Raw genomic sequence first — 24,202 nt, forward strand, 5'->3', positions numbered from 1 at the left:
ACCAACAAGGTGACACAGGAATCAGCAGAGGTCTTCCAGCAGAGTGCCCTGGATCATAGTGGGGGCTAGGTTGTAACCTACAGCTGTGACAATGACATTATCTTCCCCCTTTGATGCTTAACTCTGGCCCCAGAGACCACTTTGTCAAGTAGGCCTAGTGGAGGAAAGTTAGGTCACCAGAGGGCATGTCACAGAAGGAGTTATCTGGAGTGCACCCCACTTCATGCCCTTTGAATGCTTCGAGTTGAGCAGGTTTCTTCTACCAAGTGCTCTCCACGTGACATTCTGTGTCCACAGGCCCAAAGCAACAAGACCAAGTGATCATGGACTAAAGTCTCTGAAACATAAGCCAAACAAGCCTTTCCCTCTTTGTGGTGATTGCCACAGGTGTTTACCACCGCAGCAGAAGGCTGACCAGCACACAGAGAAGTCAAAACTCAAGGCAAATGGTGAGATCAGGCATCTAAGCCCATCACTCAAATTACAATTATTTATTGGCTTGAACAATGGAGGTTGTCACAACTTCTGAAATAGCACGTCCTTGGGGGTAAATATTTTTTATTTTAAATTTTTTACTTATTATTTTGTGTTATGTATGTGCAATGATATATGTGTGCCATAGTGCACACACGGAGGTCAGAGGAAAATTTTGTATGATTGGTTTTCTCCTGTCTTTATGTGTCTTCTAGGGATGGGACATAAGTTGCCAGGCTTGGCAGCAAGCACCTTTACCCTCTGAGCTCTCTTCTCACCAGCCCTAAAGTTTTTAATTTATCACCATCATCATCATCACCATCATTAGAGAGAGAGGCGAGAGGGAGAGTTTTGTTTGGCACCATTGATTTCAGGCCCTAATGGTCACTTGAAGCTGCTGTCCTGACGTTAGAATCCTGCACAGATGGAAGCTGCCAGCCTGCACCAGAGGATGCCTGTGAATCCAAGATGGAACAGGAACCTGAGGGAAGATGGGTCCCCATGAGCGTCTCCTTTGGCTTCTGCTTTAGCACCGCTCGGCTCCACAGAAAGCACATGGCAACAAGGCCCCTTATAAATAGACTCCTCCAGATCAGACACTTGTCAGCTTCAAGCAATCCGTTAAAAGATACAGCCAGCACAGCAATGCTGGCAGAAGTTGAGGGCTTTCTTTCTTTTTTCTTTCTTTTTCTCCTTCCCAATTTTAACTGTTAAAATTCGTCTCCGGCATTGCACAAACGAAAGAAATCAACAGCTTCTTATCAGATCCCAAATCTGTCAGCCAGTGTCTACCAGTCGCCTAGAGCCAAGAGCCTCTTAGCACATGTGTGACTTGAGCTGAACAGGGACCGGGACAACAGTGCAGACAGTTTTGTTCTGGCACCCTCGTTCCCAAACATTTGCTCTTTTGGAGGCCAAGAGGCAGCCATGCCTCCGCCGCCTTCCCTCTCCATGCTGTGGGCTTCCAAGCACAGCTCGGCGTCACTCAGAGATGCCTCAGTGTCATCTGTCTGTAAGGACCAGTCGACAGCGGTAGTGACAGTGACCAACTCTGCTCTTTTCCCACCCTTCCACATATACCCAGGTCTCCAGAGGGTTGGAGGAGCCAACGCTGGACAGAAACCACAGTCTTTGGACCAGTTGGGCTGATGGAGTAGAGGAAAAAGCCCTGTCGTCCCTGGGACAGGTCATTCCTACACCTACCTTGAGTTGAGTGAGGACTTCCAGCTCTTGGACACATAGCAGAACATGTCTTTAGTGGCTCAGTGGCTGGGTTGGAGCAGCTGCCACTGGGCATCTCACCAAGACAGTGAAAAGGAGACATAGACATGATGGATGTAGCCTCCTCGAAACAGGTTTGGGTTAACTCAGCTATGTATTTCTGGGGTTAGCACACAATGAGTCCCAATAATAATAAGAACCATAAAGCATCAATAATATGCTGGGAACTTTATATGTGTCATCTAGTAGAGGTAGTCACATTTATTTCTGCAGAAAGTGAGAGGAAAAGCTAGAAAGCTAAGGACATTTCTTGAAGTAGCAAAAGTAAAAAGCCCCAAGTATTTCCCTTATTCTCTTATAGTAGCGATTGATAAAGTGAGTGAGTGAATGAATCCATTAGATAGGAGAGAACACGACCCAAAAGAGAAGTCAGTCTGTCTATCAAAGCAGGGTGCTCCTCTACTTTTGATCAGGTGAGAACAGGGGTCTCCAGGTGAGCTCAGGAGGGCAGTAGAAGCACCATTACATTTCCTGTAGTTCACAGCACCCTTAGCACTAATGGGATGGACAGCTGGAGTAAGGCCTTTTAGATGCTTCAGCATCCCAGCACAGACGAAGGAAATGCTATGACAGAATACTTCGGGCTGGATAGTTTGTAAATAGTAGAAGCTTTGTGCTCACAATTCTGGTGGAGGCCTACCTGCCGCATCACAACATGGCAGGACATGCGAGCACACAAGACGGAGAGAAGAAATTAGACTGAATTCATCCATTTAGCAGGAATCTACATCCTCAATGACTGGCCAGCTCTCAAAACCTCAGTGGTACTACACTGGTGAGGCAGAGTCCTCATGACCTCATCATTCCCTAAATGTCCTGCCTCGCCACACTGGTACAATGTCAACTAACCTAACACGCATTTGGGAGGGAGTATTTAAGCCATAGCAAAAGGGATCTCTTTTTTTTGCTGGGGCGGGGAAGAGGCGCTTGGCTGTTCACCTCTCTGCAGCACAAGAGCACTTCATGCTCTGACAGCATCTTCCCCCAAAACAGTGCCCCTCATGGAAGAGTAAGCCTGGTTTATCCTTCATAAAATGAAGCAGAGGGGGGAGAGGGGCAGGTGCAGAGGCTGTTGTGACTGACCCATCAGTTGTCCACTCCTCCTGGACGACAGTAATTCCTTCCAAAGGGTGAGAGAGCATCCTTGATCTAATCACCAGCCACCAGGCTCTGCCTTTTAAAGATCCACCACCTCACAGTACTTGTCCATCAAGGACCAAGCTTCCTTCACATGAACCTTCAGAGGACACCCCCAAACCACCGTGCCTCATGCTCCCATCTCCTGATTTGGAGCTTAGGCCATGGAAGCACAGCACAAACCCTTGGGGATCTAATGAGGACAGATCTCTAACCCAATGGTGTGGGAGCAGGAAGGCATTTGGTTCTCTTGGTCTTGAACATTCAGAATTTAAATAGGATTCCCTGTCTTTGTAACTCTTCACATATTTTCTAGGTGCCTTTATGTATAAAATAAGGTTCACATTTTTCATTATTTTTATTATTTTTTTGAGAATTTCACAGATGAATACACTATATTTACATTGTTTCCATCTCTCCTTCCCCACTCTCAACCCCTGCTGTCTCTAGCCACCCCCTTGAGAATTCATGGCCTCTTCTTCTATAATTATTGTGCACATATCTACAAAAACTACTGAGCCCAATTAGTGGTGCTTGTATTTTCCCTTAAAGACTAGGAACTATGTGTACATCCCCAGCTCTGTGGATCCCAAAATGATGTTTTTCTTTCTGCCTAGACTCTTAAACAATTCATCTTCATACATCAAAAATAAATCCAGATAATAGTTCCCTTATTGTCTCTTCATTTTGCTACTCATTTCATGGCTAATTCAATATTTATTAGAAAATATTTTGAAATATTTAGCATACACATAATGCATATAGAGATTCAAATTCAAAGAGCTACTAGCCACCCACCACCCAATGGGAGAAATGAGACATTACAATCTCCCTGAATTTCTCAGCTCCAGTCCCTGGTACAAAATGTGTCCTCCACAAATAAATACAGCTCAGAACTAGAGTTGATTGCTGTGGGATGTTCTGTATGGCAAATGTGTTAATAAATAAAACACTGATTGGCCAGTAGCAAGACAGGAAGTATAGGCGGGACTAACAGAGAGGAGAATTGAGGGAACAGGAAGGGAAGGGAGAGACTGCCTGGAGCCGCTGCCAGGACAAGGAAGATGTAAGGTACCAGTAAGACACAAGCCATGTGGCAAAGTATAGAGTAATAGAAATGGGCTGAATATAAGAGTAAGAGCTAGACAATGATAGGCCTGAGCTAATGGCCAAGCAGTTTAAATAATATAAGCGTCTGTATGTTTATTTTATAAGTGGGCTAAGGAACTGCTGGGACTTGGTGGGACCCGGAGAGAAAACTCCAGCTACAGTTGATATAGGCCATGCTTTTCTTTATAGAATTGGTGCATGTACTTGCCTCTCCACAGAGTCTATGGCACTCTTTTTCATGTTTTATATGTACTGTAAGTGAGTCTTGATATTTGTATTTCAATGAATTATAAACCAATCTTCACATATATTGTTTTGTACCTTGATTTTCTACATCAGCATCACAGTTTTGAGATTTATATGTACATATATATATATATGCACACCTACATATATATGTAGATATGAGGTATGTATATATTTGTATATGTATGTGGCAAAATCATTGGGTCATAGTGATATGTTGTCACTGCTGCATAGTACTCCCTTGGATGATTGACTGTATCATGACTCACATTTTCACTATTCTACTAGTGACCATTTAAACTGCTTTTACTTGTTTTGTTTCTAAATTCAAACAACACTGCTATGAACATTCTAGGGCCTGCCTTCATCACCTTTCAGCATGTCATCTCCATTGAGCAGTGTGGTGCATTATCTCACCAGCTTTTCCTCAAGTTAAGACATCTTTGGCTTCTTGGGCTAACCCAGCCTAATCATGATGCATTTGTATTTTTATAAACCTCTGAACTTCATTGGAAATGTATCACAGAGACCTGTGGGGACAGGTGACCTTTTTTGTTAGGAGTTGGGAAAAATCATTAAAGTCTCATGGAACTTAGGGTAGGTGGGACACCTGTCCCACCCTGCCTGTCCCAGGCCCTCATCCCGAACTTTCCTTTGCTCTCCTCCTTCTCAGAGACACTTCCAACCCCATGTTTGCTCACACATGGATCAGGGAGGGAACCAGGGACAGGCAGCACAGGGAGCACAGGCAGCACAGGCAGCACAGGCAGCACAGGGAGCACAGGCAGCACAGGGAGCACAGGCAGCACAGGGAGCACAGGCAGCACAGGGAGCACAGGGAGCACAGTCAGCACAGAGAGCACAGGGAGCACAGGAAGCACAGGCAGCACAGAGAGAACAGGGAGCACAGGCAGCACAGGGAGCACAGGCAGCACAGGGAGCACAGGGAGCACAGGCAGCACAGGGAGCACAGGCAGCACAGGGAGCACAGGCAGCACAGGGAGCACAGGGAGCACAGGGAGCACAGAGAGCACAGGCAGCACAGGGAGCACAGGGAGCACAGGCAGCACAGAGAGCACAGGGAGCACAGGCAGCACAGGGAGCACAGGCAGCACAGGGAGCACAGAGAGCACAGGCAGCACAGGAAGCACAGGAAGCACAGGCAGCACAGAGAGAACAGGGAGCACAGGCAGCACAGGGAGCACAGGGAGCACAGGCAGCACAGGGAGCACAGGCAGCACAGGGAGCACAGGGAGCACAGGCAGCACAGGGAGCACAGGCAGCACAGAGAGCACAGGCAGCACAGAGAGCACAGGGAGCACAGGCAGCACAGGGAGCACAGGCAGCACAGGCAGCACAGGGAGCACAGGCAGCACAGGGAGCACAGGGAGCACAGGCAGCACAGGGAGCACAGGCAGCACAGGGAGCACAGGCAGCACAGGCAGCACAGGGAGCACAGGGAGCACAGGCAGCACAGGGAGCACAGGCAGCACAGGGAGCACAGGCAGCACAGGGAGCACAGGGAGCACAGGCAGCACAGAGAGCACAGGGAGCACAGGCAGCACAGGGAGCACAGGGAGCACAGGGAGCACAGAGAGCACAGGGAGCACAGAGCACAGGCAGCACAGGGAGCACAGGGAGCACAGGCAGCACAGGCAGCACAGGGAGCACAGGGAGCACAGGGAGCACAGGGAGCACAGAGAGCACAGGGAGCACAGGGAGCACAGGCAGCACAGGGAGCACAGGGAGCACAGGGAGCACAGGCAGCACAGGGAGCACAGGGAGCACAGAGCACAGGCAGCACAGGGAGCACAGGCAGCACAGGCAGCACAGGGAGCACAGGCAGCACAGGGAGCACAGGCAGCACAGGGAGCACAGAGAGCACAGGCAGCACAGGGAGCACAGGGAGCACAGGGAGCACAGGCAGCACAGGCAGCACAGGCAGCACAGGGAGCACAGGCAGCACAGGGAGCACAGGGAGCACAGGGAGCACAGGCAGCACAGGGAGCACAGGCAGCACAGGCAGCACAGGGAGCACAGGCAGCACAGGCAGCACAGGGAGCACAGGCAGCACAGGGAGCACAGGGAGCACAGGGAGCACAGGCAGCACAGGGAGCACAGGGAGCACAGGGAGCACAGGGAGCACAGAGAGCACAGGGAGCACAGGCAGCACAGGGAGCACAGGCAGCACAGGGAGCACAGGCAGCACAGGGAGCACAGGGAGCACAGGGAGCACAGGCAGCACAGGGAGCATAGAGAGCCACCCTTTCCCTTCTCCAGCAGGAGCCAGGCTTGCAGCTCCCTCCATCTTCTCTCTCGTATGCTCGAGCCACAAGCACGGTTTAGTGGTAAATTCTGCTGTTCTGTCTCACCAGCCCACATCTGTAGAGGGGGCTGTTCCTGGTTCGTGACTTAGATTGACAGTGACTTGATCAGAACCTCCAACACCCAGAATTGTGCTCTTGCAAAGTCATACTTGATAAACAGCATCCACCTGCCTCGGGATCTCACTCTCAGGCTCCCCCCGAGGCTAGCTTCCAGGGTGAGAAAAGCCAATGGGGATGTAGAAAATCTAGTAAGAAGAGCAGTGGAGGCTTCCGAGCTCTCTGTGAGCAGTTAAGAGCAATGCCCTGCCAGGTCCCCAAAGTCCCATTGTGGTGACCCGTGGCGATGGAGCCCTGCTGGGATTCAGCATGAGGGGCTGGGCTTCCCTCTTCCTAGTTTCCACAAGGCCTTAGTAACCACTCTGCTACTTCACTATTCCTCATCAGAGCCTGTGAGCTCATGAGGTGGGGATATTTGCCACTCTACGGGCTGTATGCAATTAGACACATAGAGACACAGGTGGTCCTATCTTATTAAAGTAAAATTAAAACAAATGCAGCTGAGAGGAAAGATCAAACCATGAAGCTGTACAGAAAAAGGAACGGGCCAGAATGTTCTTTGCTGTGTATTTGGTGCCGATCCCTGAGGTTAACAGGTAAAATGTCTTTTAAAGCCATTTTCTCATTTTCTCCCTATGTTGAACTGATTCTATCCAGACATCCAGCACAGATTCAGTACTGTTAACCTGGAAAAGAGGGGAGACAGGGAAGTCTCCTTGGTAACTGTCTGTGCACCGTCTGGAGCTGCTGCCTGAGGTGGATCTGAGCCCAGCGCTTTCCCCATCGCTCCTGTTGCTCAGCTCAGCCCTCAGCTCTGCCTGAGGGCATCCAGAAAGGGTTAGAAAAGACAGGCACCCAACAAGCCTAGTTCAGAGGACAGTGTCTGCAGGTGACGCAGCCCCTGTTTCTCCCTTGGTATCACTCATTACCATCTGCTGCAAATCTGTTCATTTTTCTACTTTACCCCCCATCTATTTCTGATCATCAGAAACATTTCTATAAAAATGAAATAGTACCTTTTGGCTCTGAAACTTCCACCTGGGAATCTAACTCAAACAAACTAATCCATAAGATGAGACAAGCCTTGTGCATGAAGGGGTTCACTGTGTGTTTTGTCCTGGTGACTGACAGCCATGGCATATAAAACAAAAAGTAGACAGGCTGATGTAAATTAAGCCATTGAGTAGTCCACAAAGTTATCACTCAGTAGTAACACAGGAAAGCATCTCACAGTCTATGGATGAATAGTGCCTCCCCAGAACCTGTGTCCAATGATTATTGGTCTCCAGCCTGTGGTATTTGGAAAGTGTAGGATCTTTAAGAGGTAGGGGCCTGCCCTTGAAGGGACTATGAACTCCCCCCTCCCTTTCCCTCTCCTCTCCTTTCTCCTTCCTCTTCCCTCCCTCCTTCCCTCTACACCCCCTTCCTGGCCGGCACAAAGCAAATCACCTCCTCTACTTACTTGCCTTGCCACAGGCCCAAAAGTAACATGCCAAACAACTGTGAGTCAAATTAAATAAACAAATCAAAACTGCTTTCCTCTTGTTGCCCTAGCTCATGAGAGCTCTGTAAGTCTTTCTTCTCCTCTTCTGTTCCTTTGGGTAAAATGCCAGTGTTTGTTATCATTTCAAATTTAAAAGATTCTGCTGCTTCCTCTATAGCTTCCGGTTGTTCACTTCATTATTCCTCAGGTACTTCCAGTGGGAACAGAAAACCGACTAGGTATGCAGTAAGTCAAATGTACATTTGCAGTACAAAGGGAAGGAAGGACAACATAAGACTAGGTACCATGTGAGGCCGATGGCTCTAAGCAGGAGCTCCTTTCTGCTTGGGTGACAACATTGGGTACTTTTCCTGCAACCTCAGAAAGGTGGCTTAAGAAAGGACTGGTTTTCTACGGGGCACAGATGGAGCGTGTTACAGTCCATCATGGCAAGGCAATCGTGGCCGCAGGGACTTGGAGGCATCTGCAACCAGGAAGCAGGCAGAAATGGGTGCTTGTACACTCCTCACTTTCTCCTTCCCCCCTTTTTATGCAGTCAAAGACCCCAACCCACCTGATGGTGTCATATGCATTTAGAGTGGCTCTTCTCTCCTCAGTTAAAACTCTCTGGACCCAAGTTTGGTCAAGATGAACTTGATCTAAACTGCAGTTGGGCCCTTCTGCAGCTTCTGGAAGTGCTCCTCTTCTGGAGTGCCCTCTTTGGTCTCCGAGTTCACCTTAGCCAGAGTCTTGACAAGCTGCTTCATCAGGAATCTGCTGCTCCTGTCAGGCATGGTCAGATACACAAGCAATCTCAGCACTTGGGAGGCAGAGAAATGGGATCATGAGTTCCAGCCCAGTGTGGAATAGGTGGTGACTTCTAGGCTAGCCTGAGCTACAAAGAGACTCTCTCATCCAAAGAAAATATCCACTACAGCATGAACCCTTGGGGAATTCTTTTCTTTGTAATATGATGAATAAAGCTGGAGAGGAGAGTGCAAAGTGGAGAAAGCCAGGCACAGAAAGACAAGTAATGTGTGCCATTGCTTGTATGTGATGTCTAAAGAAGTTGAACTCGTAGAAACAGAGGGCAAGGTGGCAGCTGAAAGACACTGCTAAGGAGACAGACAATTTGGGAGACACTAGTCAAAGGTAACATTTCAATCAGACAGGAAAAACAATGAAGAGATGTATTGTGCACCACAATGACTATAGTTAATAATCACGTATGATAAAGTTGAAAACTGCTAAGGGAATAGATCTTAAATGAGCTCATCACATACGGATAATATGTATATATAAAATGAAGGATATGGTAATTAATTTGAATGTGGTAATAATTTCAGAATATAGACATATATTGTAAATATCACAGTGCTCGCTATAAATATATACAATTTATTTTTATCATTTATATGTAAATAGAGCTTGAGGAGAAAAGATTTAGCTCAAATGACAGATTGTATATACACCTCTTTCTGCTTTTCTTTTCTGCAACAGGGACTCAGGCTGGCCTCCAACTTGTGGTCACCTTGCCTCCATTTCCTGAGTCAAAGTTGAGGTTACAGATGTGTGCCCCACAACTGGTTTATATATATTATGGAGGGGAATGCTTTACAGGGTGATCAGGAACTCACTAAGTGGCATGGGCTAGCCTCAAACTCACAGTAGCCCTCCTGCCTTCTTCTCCTGAGTGTTGGAATTTCAAGTGTGAACCACCACAATTTATTTTAATGATAGAACATGAAGTCCTTTTGGGCCATCTGACAGATGAGGGTGCCCCATATTGCTACTATTTTTAACTAGGAAAAAGAAGTGTGTGGTGATGTATGCTGGTAATTCCAGCTCTAGGGACACTGAGGCAAGAAGACCATGAGTTCAAGGTCAGTCTGAGACACATAGATAGAGCTCTGAACAAAATAAGACACCCAAACCACTACAAAGAAGACTAAAGCAGTTGATTGAGCTAAGGCAGAGCCAGTGAGTGTAGATACTAGGAAGATATGATTATGGGTTCTTCCTCCTGTCAGGAGCTGCTCTTCAACATTTGGGTATTATCAAAACACAGGGAGCGAGAAGTGTCCCTACTTGACTCTCTGATCTGGTTTTCTCCAAGTCTTGGCACCCGCTTCAGGGGAAAATACTCCATTCTTCGCTAGATAACACTTGCATTACTATCTCAAAGTGATCAACGTTGAATTGTGGTCCTGGAATTCACATCTTAGAACCAAACACTATACCTCAGAATGTGATCATATTTGGAAACAGATCAGATGGAACCAGGACACCAGTAGATGAGAGGGAAGATAACAAGTAGACTCAGAGAGAAAGTAGTCATCTATGAAATGTGGAGAAAGACTAAGACAAACCAATCCTTGTGGACCACAACTGTGAGAAAATGAAGGTGTTGTATAAGCATCCAGGGGTCTGGTTTGAATGTAATAAATAACCCAAGACTTATGTGTGAACACTTTGTCCCCTGCAGGTGGCCATGTCAGAGGAGCAGCAGATGACAGTTGACTTCAGGGTGTCAGCCCACCAAGAGGAGAATCCCTGATGGATTAACCTTAGATAGGCAAGACCCAAGACTCCAGACTCCAGAATGTCTTTTGCTTCTGCTGTACCTTTACATGTTTGCACTGCCATCTTTCTCTAGTGTCTGGTGTGCTATGAATGGGTGTGGAGATATCCCCACTGCCTGTAGTGTAGTGTGTTTATCTCATGGAAACATCCCTTTCTACTGGGCATTTTTACCTATAGACTATTATGAAGATAATTCTTCCTGTCTAATTGATGATAATAATGTTAGTTTAAATAGAGTTTTGATGATAAAAAACAAAACAAGGAAGTGTCACACAGCTAGAACACAGGGGTTTCTATTGAGGAGCCATATAGACTGTAGTTTTTATTAATGATTAAGAAAAACAAGTTTAAATTCTAAATTCTATTCGCAGGTTTCAGGGTGCAACATAGATGAAACAAAGCTTTGAAAGTAACTTAAAGTTAGACTAAAATGTTTTTGTCAAATAGCTTTGAGGTAAAATACCCAAGAAGATAATCTAAAGTTTTAGAAAGGCACATAGTTGAATGAGGAATTCATTAAGGTCAGGGAACAAGCAAAGCAGCCCAATCATTATTAGCTGACGTATCTTTCTTGCTAGGATTGGTTGATGACCAAAGGTGATAATTAATTCCTTGTACCCATTATTTTTTTTTTGGTTCTTTGAGACAGGGTTTCTCTGTGTAGTTTTGGTGCCTTGTACCCATTTTTGCCCTCAATCTCTTGATATAAAAAACTATTGATGAGTGAGTATGTACCCTAAAGATTTAAAGTAGAGCTGACTAATTCTTTTTCATGTGTAAAAGTTTAGGTTTGTGATTCCATTAAGATTTCTTATAAGATTACCTTTCAAGATAAGTAATAAAGTGATTGGTCCTTTCTTTGTAACTATAAAATGTAGTCTGCTGGTAAAAGAATATCTTGCTTGCTTACACTCTGTTAATCTATAACAAGTTGCTTGGGTATGAATGTATGTGGGTTCTTGGGATAATTTGTTTTTCACCTGTAATATGTAAAATGTTTAATCATATAAGGGATATGGAAAACATGCTGTTTTTTATTTATATTCATTGTAATCATTCACTTGAAAAAACAGAATGTAATGACATCATAATTTTTATATTGCTTGAAAGATTTTGCTGGGTTATATAGTCTGTAAGAGAAAGAATAAAGATAAAGTTAAAATGAGTTAGAAGGAAAACATCTAGAATGAGAGACTTAGGAGGAGAACATCAAGAGAGTTAGAAGAAGAAAAACATCAAGAGAGAAGGGACATTTCTGGATAGAGATAAGAAAATAGAACACAGAATGAAGAACACAGAAGAATAAAGAAGGAAACCATCAAGACAGTGTGTGAATGTCTTTTTCCCTAACCCCCTCAGACAAAAAAGTCTAGTACACACCAACTCTGGATTTCCCTTTGAGCCCTATGCTGCTGGAGGCTGGTCCCCCAGGCAACGATAGTCCCCAGTTAGGGACACTATTTGTTTAGGGGGTGGAGTCTAGCTGTGAGAAATATGCTGTTGATGGGGCTGGCCTTGAAGGGTACAGTGTGGTCTTACTTTCTGTCTGAGCTGGTTCTGCTTTCTGACCCATCAAGATGCAAGAAGCCATGCCACAAGCTCCCATTGCTGCAGACGAAGCCCTTTCTCTGGCACGGTGGACTGTATCCTGTTCAACTGTGAGCCAAGTCTTTCCTCCCTGAAGTTGCGTCTGTCAGATACTGAGTGACAGAGTGAAAAAGGTAGTGGATACACCTAACCCATAGTACTTCCTTACTGCAAACTAACACATCATCCAATCGAGGTAGACTGTCTTTTCCGAACACTCCTGAACTATGTCAAATATTTAAAGACTGTTTTATATAAACTACAAGGAGGTGTTTCAGCAAAGTTTTCTTCATTATACACTTACATGCCTGTGACTCATTAGCTGACATATTCATGGGTTTAACCATATGCTATTCAGCTCATTTTGTGTGTATCTTTAGTCTCATCTCATGCAATTCTTGAATTATTCACGTTCACTCTAAAAGGGCTTCTTTGTGCATCGGTAAGAAGAAACCACGAAATAACTAAATTAGAGAAATGAACGACTGAATCCAACTGAAACTGAACATCATTGGGTTGGAGGTCAAGTTTACTATGTTCAGAGTGGTAGTATAAATTGGAGAATGGGACACCACCGAGTTACCTTCCTGGTTATGTTCAGGTATGTGAACTGACATATATTCTGGGCTAAAATCATCAGGGCAGTGTGAGTGGAGCAGCATGAGTGGAAGCTGGGGAATCACAAACTCTGTGTGGAAGGACATTTGTCTTCCTTTCCAGGAAGTGATAGAGAAATCCAGTCTCACCGACCTGAGTTCTCAGAAAGGTCTGACTCCAGAAAAAGAAGGAAGAAATATCAAACAACAGGAAGTCAGGAGGAAAGTCCCCAAATTTTCATAAATTCCTTCCTAGCCCTTGACTGGCATATGTGGAGGAGGGGCCAGGAAACCCACAAGGAACACCAGCTGAGGGGATAAAGGCACACAGTACACTGTAAAAGTCAGCCATTTGTGTTCTGTGACCACAGTGGGATTAAACATTCTCTACATCCCTAAAAAGCTATAACAGGCATTACAGGGAGCATGGGTGAAGCTGTAAAATGGACTGGTTCAGGTGACTGTGGTGGGTTGAATAAGAATGATAAGAATTGTCCCCATAGGTCCATATATCTGAATGCTTAATCATCGGGGAGTGGCATTATTTGAGAAGGATTAGGAGGTGTGGTCTTGTTGGAAGAAGGGTGTCACTTGGGGTAGGCTTTGAGGTTTCAAAAGTCCATGTCAGGCCCATTCTCCTTCTCTTTCTCTGCCCCTAGATCAAGATGTAGCCCTCAATTACTTCTCCAGCACCATGCCTGCCTGCATGCTGCATGTTCCCTGCCATGATGATAATGGACTAAACCTCTGAAACTGTAAGCCAGCCACCAATTAAATGCTTTCCTATATAAGAACTGCCTTGGTCATGATGTCTCTTCTCAGTCATAGAACAGTGACTAAGGCAGTGAAATACTAGTCAATATCCAAGCTCCAGATTTTGATAATTATCTTGAAATTGTGTATAGGATTGTTCGTGTTTTGGGGAAATACATATAAGGGAATTTAGGGGCACAATGGCAGGGATCAAGTAGGGTGAGGAGAAGAAGATAAACACTGATAGAAAAAACAGAGAATGAGAAAACAAATCAGACACAACTCTAAACTATTGGTGAACCAGGTAAAGGGTATATGGGAGATTCTTCTATTTTTGCAGTTTTTCTGAGTGTTGAAAATCATAACAACATAAAACTGGAAAAAAATGTCTCTGATCTTATCCATGTCCTCCTCTTACATTTCTTTCTTGACTCTCTATGATAAAGATTAGGGGCAAGTCTGTGATGATGGTTTCCCTCTATCAAAGGTCCAGTGAATATTAAGTTGGGGACATAGCTCCGGTGTGAAGGGCAGTCTGGGTCCCCACAGCTCCCACCTACTTCTAGACACCATCTCATGGTTATTGGGCATTGTGATAGTTTGAATGAAAACGGCCCCAATGGGCTCATAAGGAATGGCATTATTTGAAAGGATTAAGACATGTGGTCTTGTTGAAGTAGGTGGGGCCTTATTGGAGGAAGTGTGTCACTGGGGGTGGGCTTTGAGGTTTCAGAAGGTGAAGCCAGGCCCAGTGGCTTACTCTTTCTTCTTGCTGCCTGCCAATCCTGATGTAGAACTCTTGGCTCCCTCTCCAGCATCATGTCTGCCTGCACAATGCCATGCTTCCCTCCATGACAATAATGGACTAAACCTCTGAATGTAAGGCAGCCCCAATTAAATGCTTTTAAAAATAGGAGTTGTCCTGCTAATGGTGTCTCTTCACAGCAATAAAACTCTAGCTAAGACAGACATCTGAGTGAACAATAGCCAGACTGATAGTCAAATTCCAGAGAGCAAAGGCAAGGGTTAGTGTCCCCTCATCACATGACCAACTGCTATGATCATCTTGTAAAAAGTTTGGAAGCCTCCTGGGCCCAGATATCACCATGGTGCCAGGTGACTGTGCAGGTCTCTCAGATCAGCATCACCCTGGCTGCAAGGTGGCCCTCAGACAACAACATGGCCCTACATGGTGGCCCAGACCTTGTGCATCTGCACAGCCTTCAATGGCACCAGGAGCCATGGATATCAGGACAGGCCATGGCTTCAGTGTAGGGCCATGGACCCATACATGGCCCCTGGCTGATGCCACTAGGGCCCCAGATGGCAGCACAGTCCACCCCAATCTGTACAGCCCCAGCATTATCTTGATCCTCCAGCACCCATATGGTCTCTGGTGTGTTACCACAGAGGTCCATGTGAACCATGTGTTGAAACATGAGTTGAAGAACAAGGGCCTTGCTGAGCTGGTCCTGTCTCTCACTAGCCCTGGAGAGATCCACCTTCCCTCACCAGAGAGCTGACCCCCGACCCTTGCCCTGGGATAAAGGACCCAGATGATCCCAGCTTGAGAAAGCTGGTCTTGCCTCTAATAGGAGAGTTGGACCGCCACACTATGGAAAGATGGCCCCAACCGTCACCATAGGCATGGGAGAGCTGGCCACACCCCTCACCTGAGGGAGTGGTCCCAGTGGCCTAGACTGACCAACTCAGCAGCCATCCAGGTACACATTCAGGTCTTTAAGCTGGCATACCTCAACATCACCCCATTTATGACCTGTTGGACTGTGTGAAGGGCTGGTCCTGCAGAGCCATGGCTGCATGATCTACATGACCCTGGGCAACAGCAGGATGTCAGGGGAGTTTTCATTGGGGTCCAGTGTTGATGGTGTGCTGGAGGTCAGAGGCCTTGAACCTGACCAACGACACATTACATGATGAACGCTTGCAAGGAAAGCTGTTTGGACAAAAGGGTATACTGCATGACACACAGCAGCTCCCAGTGCTACTAAGAAGAATGAAAAGGCGGTGGAGAGTCAAAGACGGAGGAGCAAAGTGTTTGTTTCATTTGGTTTTTCTTGGTTTGTTTGTTTTTTTTTAAGTGAAATTGATACCCTTATTTCTATTTTTTTTACTTTTTATTTATTTTTATATTTTATTTTATGATTTGTTTTTAAATCCATCTTATTTTTATATTTCTTTGTTAGTTTTACTTTGGAGGGGACACAGCAATGGTGAGGGGCAGATGCAGAAGGACTGGAAGTCGGGTGGGGATTGGAGCACATGCTGTGAAATTCCCAAAGAATCAATTAAAAAAAAAAAGTTTGGAAGCCTCTAGATTGGAAAGATGAGCCAGCATTGTCTTTGAATGATGATTTGCATGTGTCAAGTGCTAATATGTTCTAAAGAGGACACAACAATGGGAGAGACGGGTGCCTTCTAAGTGTGCTTTGAAGAATAGTATTTGTTGGTGATTCGCTTCTCTCGTACTTCACAGGACCGGACCATGACTGCCAGTGTTTCTTGCACATCTGTTGTATATCAGCACATTAGCTATGGTCACACTGTCTGTGAAGTAGACATTGTCTCTGAGTGCCCTGGACATCTTAGGCCACTTCCCTGTAACCCTTCTCTGGAGAATATTGGACACGGAAGCTGACTGCTAAGTCTTCCTTGAGGTGTGGAGTGGCGCAGGGCCCAGGCTCACCCAGCCAGAAGCATCTTCTCTGACTTCTTTCCTGCACATGGAGCAGCCACAGGGGACAGAACCCTTGGCAGAAGCACAGGTGATGCCTTCACTAGGGCCACTAGGGCAACCAGGGCCTGCAGCATCTGTAGTGACTGATGCGGGATGGTCCTTGGGACGGGTTTAGGATGGCTCTTGCTGGAACAACGTTCTATGACTTTCAAGCATAATTTGAAAATTTTAAATTATGGCCTCTAATTTTGGTATACAGAGTACTACTGTTTTTATTGTTATGGTAAAATGCCTATAACTTTTATCATTTTAGTGTTTTTCAATTGTATAATCCAGTTCTTGGTCACCACAACTGGAAACTCCTGTGTGCACTAAGCAGTGACTTTCCAGTGCTCCTGTCCCCCCACAGTCTAGGACTCTAGTGTGCACTGTGTCTCTTTGGATTCACCTGTCATGGGTATTTTATATGAGTGGAATGAAACATCCCGTGGTCCTGCTTCCCTCCTTACCATTGATCCACACTATAGCATGGACCAATGCCATATCCTTTCTCGTAGGGAAATTCTGTTTTGCCATGAGTATAGATAGACTCCATTTTGTTGATTCCTTCATTGGCCAATGAACACTGAGCTGTTTCTTGCTTTCTGAAGTCATGAAGAGAGCTTATGTGTACACTGGCACACATGTTCTGTTTGAACACCTATTGTCAATTCCTTGTTTCTATGGTTTTGAGTGTGCGGTGTGCCCTGCCCTCCAACCTGTGACACTGAGGAGTCTGTGGAGCCTTTAGAAGGTGGGGAGTTTAGCGGAGGAAGTGGGTTACTAGGGGGCAGATCTTAGGGTTTACAGCCCAGACCTGCTTTCTCAGTCTGAAGTCTTTTTTTGCTTCCTGAGGTGACATGAGCAATCAGCTGCCACACCCCTACCAGAGCGGCCAGAGGCCACGCCTTCCTTCCCTGCATTAGTGTACCGTGTTCCTAACTGTGAGCCCAAACTCCAAAACCCCCTCCCCCCCTTAGGTTCTTATAGGGTATTTGTCCTTGGTGAGAAGAAAAGTAATGGGTAAACGTGTGACTATATACGACAACTGGGACTGTAGGTCACAGGATAAGCTTATATTTCACTTATGGGGAAATGACAATCTCCTTTCTCCAGTAATTTTTTTTTTTCTTTTTGATGGGAAAATGACAAACTCCTTTCCCGGGTATGGTTTTTTTGTTTGTTTGTTTTGTTTTGTTTTTTTGTCTTTATGTGTATAGGTGTTTTGTCTGCATGTCTGAGCACCACTTGAGTGCCTGGTGCCCGTGGAGGTCAGAAGAGGACAACAGATCTCTGGGAACGAGGGTCCTCTGGAAAAGCAGCCAGTGCTCTTAACCACTGAGCCGTCTCTTGAGCCCCATTAGTATCTTTTTAATACAACATTTTCCCTGTCATATCGGTGAAATTTTTTTCCATGAACCCCAGTGAAGATATCTCATTCCCTTTTTACATTTGGGAAAACCGAGGCCCTGGGAGACAAGTAGTTTGTCCTCAGCTCTGGGTTGCTAGGGTTTGATCCTAGCAACACACCATTGACAGTTTACTGACAACACCCTAAGACAGAGATGACCTCTTTGTAATTGTGACGTCTCCCAATAGGAGTCCCCAGAGGCCAAAGGCACTATGAGTTCTCAGGGGTCTGGGAGCTATCTTGATGGTTTGAGAAGCTGTGGTAGATAGTCTGTGTTCCAACATTAAAGCTGCTTGGGGATCTACAAGGAAAAATGACTTGCTTTGGGCCAGGGTTAAATCACCCCTTGTGGTCATAGAGCTACGGCTGCTGCAGGGGACCCTGGCTGGCATGTGTACCCGACTAGTGTTTGCAGTGGGAAAGGAGTAATTGATTATCTGACAGTTGCAGTTGTCTGGCAAATGAGAATCTCTTAAAAGCCAGGATTCTTGGGAAGAGATATTGCTCATGAGTGTCTTGGTGGTAAGAAAACAACAGGTACAATGGGAACAAGTCCTCGCCTAGGTGCCTGGGGCTCTGGGTCTGGCCTTGCTTCTGCCACAGACATCTGGGAACTTGCACAACCCGAGTCAAGAGCTGGCACAACCCTGCCGGCCCTTTCCCTCCCACACCACCGTCTTCCCGCAGCCTGGCCTGAGCCACTAGGAGCTGCGCAGTCTCCTGATGGCCGCTTATTCCACGCTGCAAGCCTCCGGGTCACCCATAATTGCTTTCTTGACATTTAGCTTAAAAAAGTGACAAAGGGCTTAGCATTTTGATTTCTGGCACTAGATCCTGTCCCTGCCAATGGTACCGGAAGCCCTGTGGAGGCTCTGTGTGCAGCTGGACCCATCCCTATACCTCTCTGGGTGGGGAAAAACACTAGAAATGGCAAAAATGTTTCCCATGGACTTCACCTTTGAGTTATGGGCATAAATAAATTAGCCTTTGTAAAGAGCTCATAAACACTGCAAGGCAAGGCCCCTGGTGGCATGCACACGTCTCTTCAAACTGCCAGCCTCAGGATGCAATGTTTCATGCCGGCCACCACCTTCAACAGACCCAGAAAGAATGTGGGGAAGGCTGGGCCATTAGTTGACTCCTTCCTTGGGCCCCAGGAGTCAACCCTGAAACACTTCTCAATTGTCTGTAGGCCCTGGGACATAGAAGCCAGAAAACCAACCGCCACACTGCTCAGTTTGGACTCAGCCTTGGCTGCCTGAACCTCACTCCCACCCCCACCCTATGCCCTGCTCAATGAGGACACAGCACAGGGAAGGGGTTGATATTTAAAAATAGTGCCAGGCCCAGAATATACAAACAGGGCTTGCTTACGCCTAGCCAAACACACTAGAAGGGAAGGGTGAGAGATGTTTTCTATGTGGCGGAAGACACTTGTGAGGAGACGCTAAGATGCCTGGTGCTCTCCCTCCTGGAACACAGGTGTGGCATGGGACATGTTGCTTGTGCTTCCCCGGCCCCACTGCAGCCCTGGAGGGCCAACACATCATAGGCAGCAGAGCTAAAATATGGGGAGAGCCTGGGTCTCAGTGATAGTGTGGTTCCTCTGACTTTTGGTTCTATGGGATACTAGATTAAGACACTGTAGCTAGGTTGGGCATTTGAGCCTCACAGCCAAACTATTCAAATAATTCAGCCAGCTGTTTTATACCCATGAGCTTTAAGGTGGGGGTGCTGGACGAGTCCTACAGTTTCTTTCGGGTCAGACCTTCTGGTAGCACATTTTACAGATGCCTCCCTACCCTTGTAATCCTTCAGTGGGGATGGTGGTCCTCTGGGACTCTGCACCCCTCACTGTCCAATACCAGCAGCTATGGCATGCATTGCCATTTAATTTTTAGGGTGAGATGGGGCCCCTTCTGCAGGTGTGGCTCTGTGCTTGAACCTCCATTTGCCACAGTCCAGTCAGGGTTCTTAGTCCCTTTGTGAATGTCCATCTTGACAATGCACTTTCCATAACCATCAGCCTATTTCCCATCCATGATGCTGCGCTGGACAAAAAATGGAAGCATTCCCAGCCCCTCTCCTGGCCCAGGATGAGTCTCTATAAAACTCAAGCTACAGCTTGCTGGATGGACACAGAAATGGACAGTCATCTGCAGGCTGGGCCCAGCTGGAACGGCACAGCACGACCTGTCAGAGCTGGTCAGCCTGAGGCGTGAGGCAGGAAGGCCTGTGCTCTTTAGCTTTCGTCTACTGGGGTTCTGTGGTGGCAGAGCTATAAAGACAGGGGAACTCCCTGTGCTGCAAAGAGGCCCTGCAGTCTGTGCTCGCCAGGGCATGGAGGTGATTAATGCACAGAGACAAGAGTGGAGCCAGCTGCCCTGGCAGAGGAACCCTGATTTACCAGGTGCTGTTTCTCTGGTCAGCGGGTGACAGCAGGACCTGCAGCACTTCCCTCTGGTGGGAGCTGCAGCTCACATGGCATCCTAAGGGTCTGAATATGCAGGCTAGGGCAGCCTCCAGGGTGACAGCAGGAGACAGGAGAGGGTAGGGAAGAAGAGAGCGGGCGAAGGAGGGACCACACAGAACAGCTGGAGGAAGAGGAGGGAAGGAAGAAGGAAGGAGAGGCCTGGGGGAGGGAGGGGAGGAAGAGAAGATGGAAGGAGGAAGATGAAGATGATGGGAGGGAAGGATAGAGAAAGAGAAGAAGGAAAGAGTGAAGGGAAGGAGGCGAAGAAAGGCAGGGGAAGGGAGGGAGAGAAGGACAATGTTCTGGCCTCTGGACCAGGGATTTACTTTGAGGGCAGAGAAACAGGAGCCAAAGGAAGTGATCTATCATCCTGACTTTCCTGTGGCAATCAAGACTTCCTTTTCCTTGGCCAGTCAGGGGATGCTATGATGGTGGCAGCTGAGAGAGCTGAGTGATACCAGCTTCACAGGACCCGCTGAACCTCTTGTCCAGATTCCTTGGAGCCCTGGGGCCCTGCAGCCCTTGAGGTGTTTCTCACTAAATATTAACCAGGCCCACCCAGTTCTACTGCACTCCAAGATCAGAGATCAGGCACTTTCAGGAGTATGGCCCCAGACTTTGGACTGGAGATGGAAACCTGGACCTCATGCACTCTAGGCAAGTGCTCTACCACTGGGCTCCACTGCCAGCATTGTCTCACTGTTTCTATTCCTTGACACTGGGTGGCAAGTTCCTGGAGATTCCAAAGGGGGTGTGTCACCTAACTGTGCAGACACACGTTTGACCATCTGTGAACTGCTCTTCTTGTCATGGGTGTCAAGGATAGTCCATGTTCTTTTGCTACTCATGTGCTAAGATCATCAATAGGCACTACACATGGCCAGGACACTCTTGTCATGGACAGGCCTTCCTTGCTTGGCTGCCTTAGTTCAGTGCTTGCAAGTTTGGAGACCCCTCTGAGTTTCAGCTATATGGCCTGGACCTCCAGACAGACCCCTGACCCTTAACTGATGCCCATGCCATATACCTCTCAAGAGACTGCCAGATGAAGGGGTTCGTAGGAGTCATGTGACAGCTCAGTGTCTCCTGGCTAGTTAGCCTTGCAGTCCCATCCCTAGGTAGGAGGAGGAATCTTAGGTGTGAATCATTGCAGAGTCTTAATGAGAAAGGGAAGTAGCGGCCCTGTTTTGGGTGATGAATCTTAGGGGCTGAGATTACAAAGTACCCTGTGGTAGTTTGAATGTAATTGGCCCCCCATTGGCTCATAGGGAGTGGCACTATTAGGAAGTGTGGCCTTGTTGGAGTAGGTGTGGCCCTGTTGGAGGAAGTGTGTCTCAGTTCACTTCCTGCCGCCTAAGAATCAAGATGTAGAACTCTCAGCTCCTTCTCCAGCCCCATGTCTGCTTGCATGCCACCTGCCATGATGACAATGGACTAACCCTATTAACTTTAAACCAGCCCCAATTAAATGTTTCCTTTATAAGAGTTGCCATGGTCATGGTGTCTCTTCATAGCAATAAAACCCTAACTAAGACACACCCCAAACTAAAAATGTACTTTCTCAAAGTTCTAGGTGACAGAAGTCTAATGTCAAGTGTTGAGTAGATCTTTGCACCCCTTTGAAATCGTAGGGGAGCTTCTCCCCATCTTCCATGGCTTGTCGACAATCACTGGGAATGCTGAGCTCACAGCTTTGCTGGTATCTCTGCCTTCATGTAGTCCTCTTCTCAGGACACCAGCCCTTTGGAAAAGGGTTCATTCACCCAGTAAGATGTCGTTTTAGCTACTTCCATCTGCAGTAAGCCTGTTTCCAAACACAGTCACACTCTGAGCAGCTGATAATGCTTGCTGATTATGGCCACCTCTCATCAAATATTTATCCCAGCACTCAGAGTCTTCCATCAGCCTCCAGCATCTTGTCAGGCCTGAAATCTGATGATTAAGGCTGGTCATGAGTGAAGCAGGCAGACTACAAAGTGCAGGACGGAAAGGGGAAGACATCAAAGCCCTGTGTTCTTCCTTAAAGGTCACCATCCTTCTGGAATTGGAGGCCTCCTGCAGGGAACAACCTGAGGAGGTGGCCCTGTGTGTCTCCTGGACCCAGGGCAGTTCTTGCTCCTTTCCTTCCTTTGCATGAGGGCAGAAGGCAGGGAAGTCCAAGCTCAGGGCCAATGGGCTGGCCCCTGGCCTTGCGTTTATGAAAGCAAACAGCTACCTTGCCTGGCTCAGAGATGTGGCTCTCTCCACTTTCAAGGGAAGCCCTGGCATTTCATCAGTGGCCTCTTTGAAGCCTGCCCTTTGCAAAACAAAGAAGAGAAGGGAGAGAGGCTGGCCCAGACTCAAAGACTTCCTGGACAGGTTTGGTTGGGGGGTGATGATCTGGTCCAGACCACTGATAAAGTAAGTTCATCACGTAGCAAGTCACAGGCATCTTTTGGTTTTCCAGCGTACATGGAAGTACAGGCTTACCTGAAAACTGTCTCTGTGAGGTGCACAATAGATTTATGTTCGAAAAGCCCATATATTTACCCAATTAAATAAGAACAGTGCCAAGAAAGACTAATGATCATTTGAGTTGAAGGAAAATGGAGGACGACAGGTTTGCTCAACACAGGTTGCCATGAACCTCCAATTTGTCAAAATGCCGGATCTGTGACCTGCAGCCAAGCAAGCACACAAAAACTAGGCATGCCTGTACAATATCCAGTTTCTGAGGCCCTTCTCTGTGGCTTCACTCATTACATGGGTGGAAGAGCCTGTCAGGCGAGAATCATGCCTGGTGCTTAATGGAACCCAGGGACCAATTAACCACGCCGAGAGCCAACGGGCCAAGCATTTCTAAACGGATAGCAGGGAACTCTTATCCCAGTGCCTGCTTTCTCCTTCCCCCAAATAAAAGACAAATGCCATGTCAAGGCTTCTCAAAAGTGATCCTTTATTTCCTGAAAGTCCTAAAGCAGACCCATTTATCAAAAGATGACAGATACTCCAGTCCACAAGCAATGTGTTTCCCCTTTTCCAGCGAGTCTTGGAGCTCCATGAGGGCTGCAGCCTGGGTAAAACCAGGGCATCAAAAACGGCCCTCCACACCCAGCAGCTGCACGGCAGCCTCCTGTACAGCCTGGTGGACACTACTGACTTCTCTCTGGGACAGTGTCCGCTCCATGTGGCGGTAGGTGATACGGTAGCAGTGGCTGGTCCTGTGTGTCCTGGAGACGGGGAGAGAATGCAAGTAGGTGAGTGAAAAACACGTCTGCACATGGATTGAAAGCAGGAGGGCTTATTCTTGTAAAACAGCTGCCATATCACAATGGTATGGTATCACCTGCTAAGAGCAGACCTAGTGGGTCAGGATCCAGTATCTGTCATGTGTCACCACACAAATACCACTTGCCACTCAGGACCACATTGCTTCAGTGTGTGGGAGGGTGATGGTTAGGGAAACAGTAGCTTGAATAATGGAGAAGCTGGTTCCTTCATGTTGGATGCACCATAGTCTCCAAGGTAGGTGCTCCCCATAGGTTTGATGTCCTGGGTAAATAGAGAGTTTGATTGCAGGACACAGGACCTGGAGTTCTGAGCTCTTTCTGGCTCCCCAGGCATTTCTGACTGTGTAAGTATTGGGAGTCAATGCTAGTGACCTCCACCTTGCCATGGTATGGAAAAGAACTATGCTCGTAGACCACACTGCATCAAACAGTGCCAGAGACAAGGCTGGGAAGTGTCATCCCCAGCCCCCCCCCCCCCCCCCCCCCCCCCCCCCCCGTGAACCTAGGAAGCTTACATCATTCCATGCACACCAGGCACTCACACATACTGGGCTGACCTCTACTTTACCACAGCAGTGCTGACCTGCTTTTGTGGATCGCTCTGCTCAAGTGGCGTGGTAGCAGCAGTATGGTAGTCTCATCGGGAAGACCAAACGGTTACGACTTGTGTCACTGACC

The 24,202-nt window shown here is 47.1% G+C and overlaps 1 protein-coding gene across 5 annotated transcripts in view; it reads right to left on the minus strand.

Annotated features, from left to right (window-relative positions):
• Positions 1–23,171: 23,171 nt before the first annotated feature.
• Positions 23,172–24,202, minus strand: part of Fars2 (phenylalanyl-tRNA synthetase 2, mitochondrial) — a 456,192-nt gene continuing 455,161 nt past the window's right edge. For all 5 annotated transcript variants that reach the window (XM_052729750.1, XM_052729748.1, XM_052729747.1 and 2 more), the window contains one exon: positions 23,172–23,464. In XM_052729750.1, the coding sequence (XP_052585710.1) occupies positions 23,326–23,464 (139 nt within the window). In that variant the 3' untranslated portion in view covers positions 23,172–23,325. The remainder of the gene's footprint in view (positions 23,465–24,202) is intronic.

Source organism: Peromyscus californicus, unplaced genomic scaffold (genome assembly GCF_007827085.1).
Source record: "Peromyscus californicus insignis strain IS unplaced genomic scaffold, ASM782708v3 Scaffold_8__1_contigs__length_139910024, whole genome shotgun sequence".
Lineage (NCBI taxonomy): Eukaryota > Metazoa > Chordata > Mammalia > Rodentia > Cricetidae > Peromyscus > Peromyscus californicus.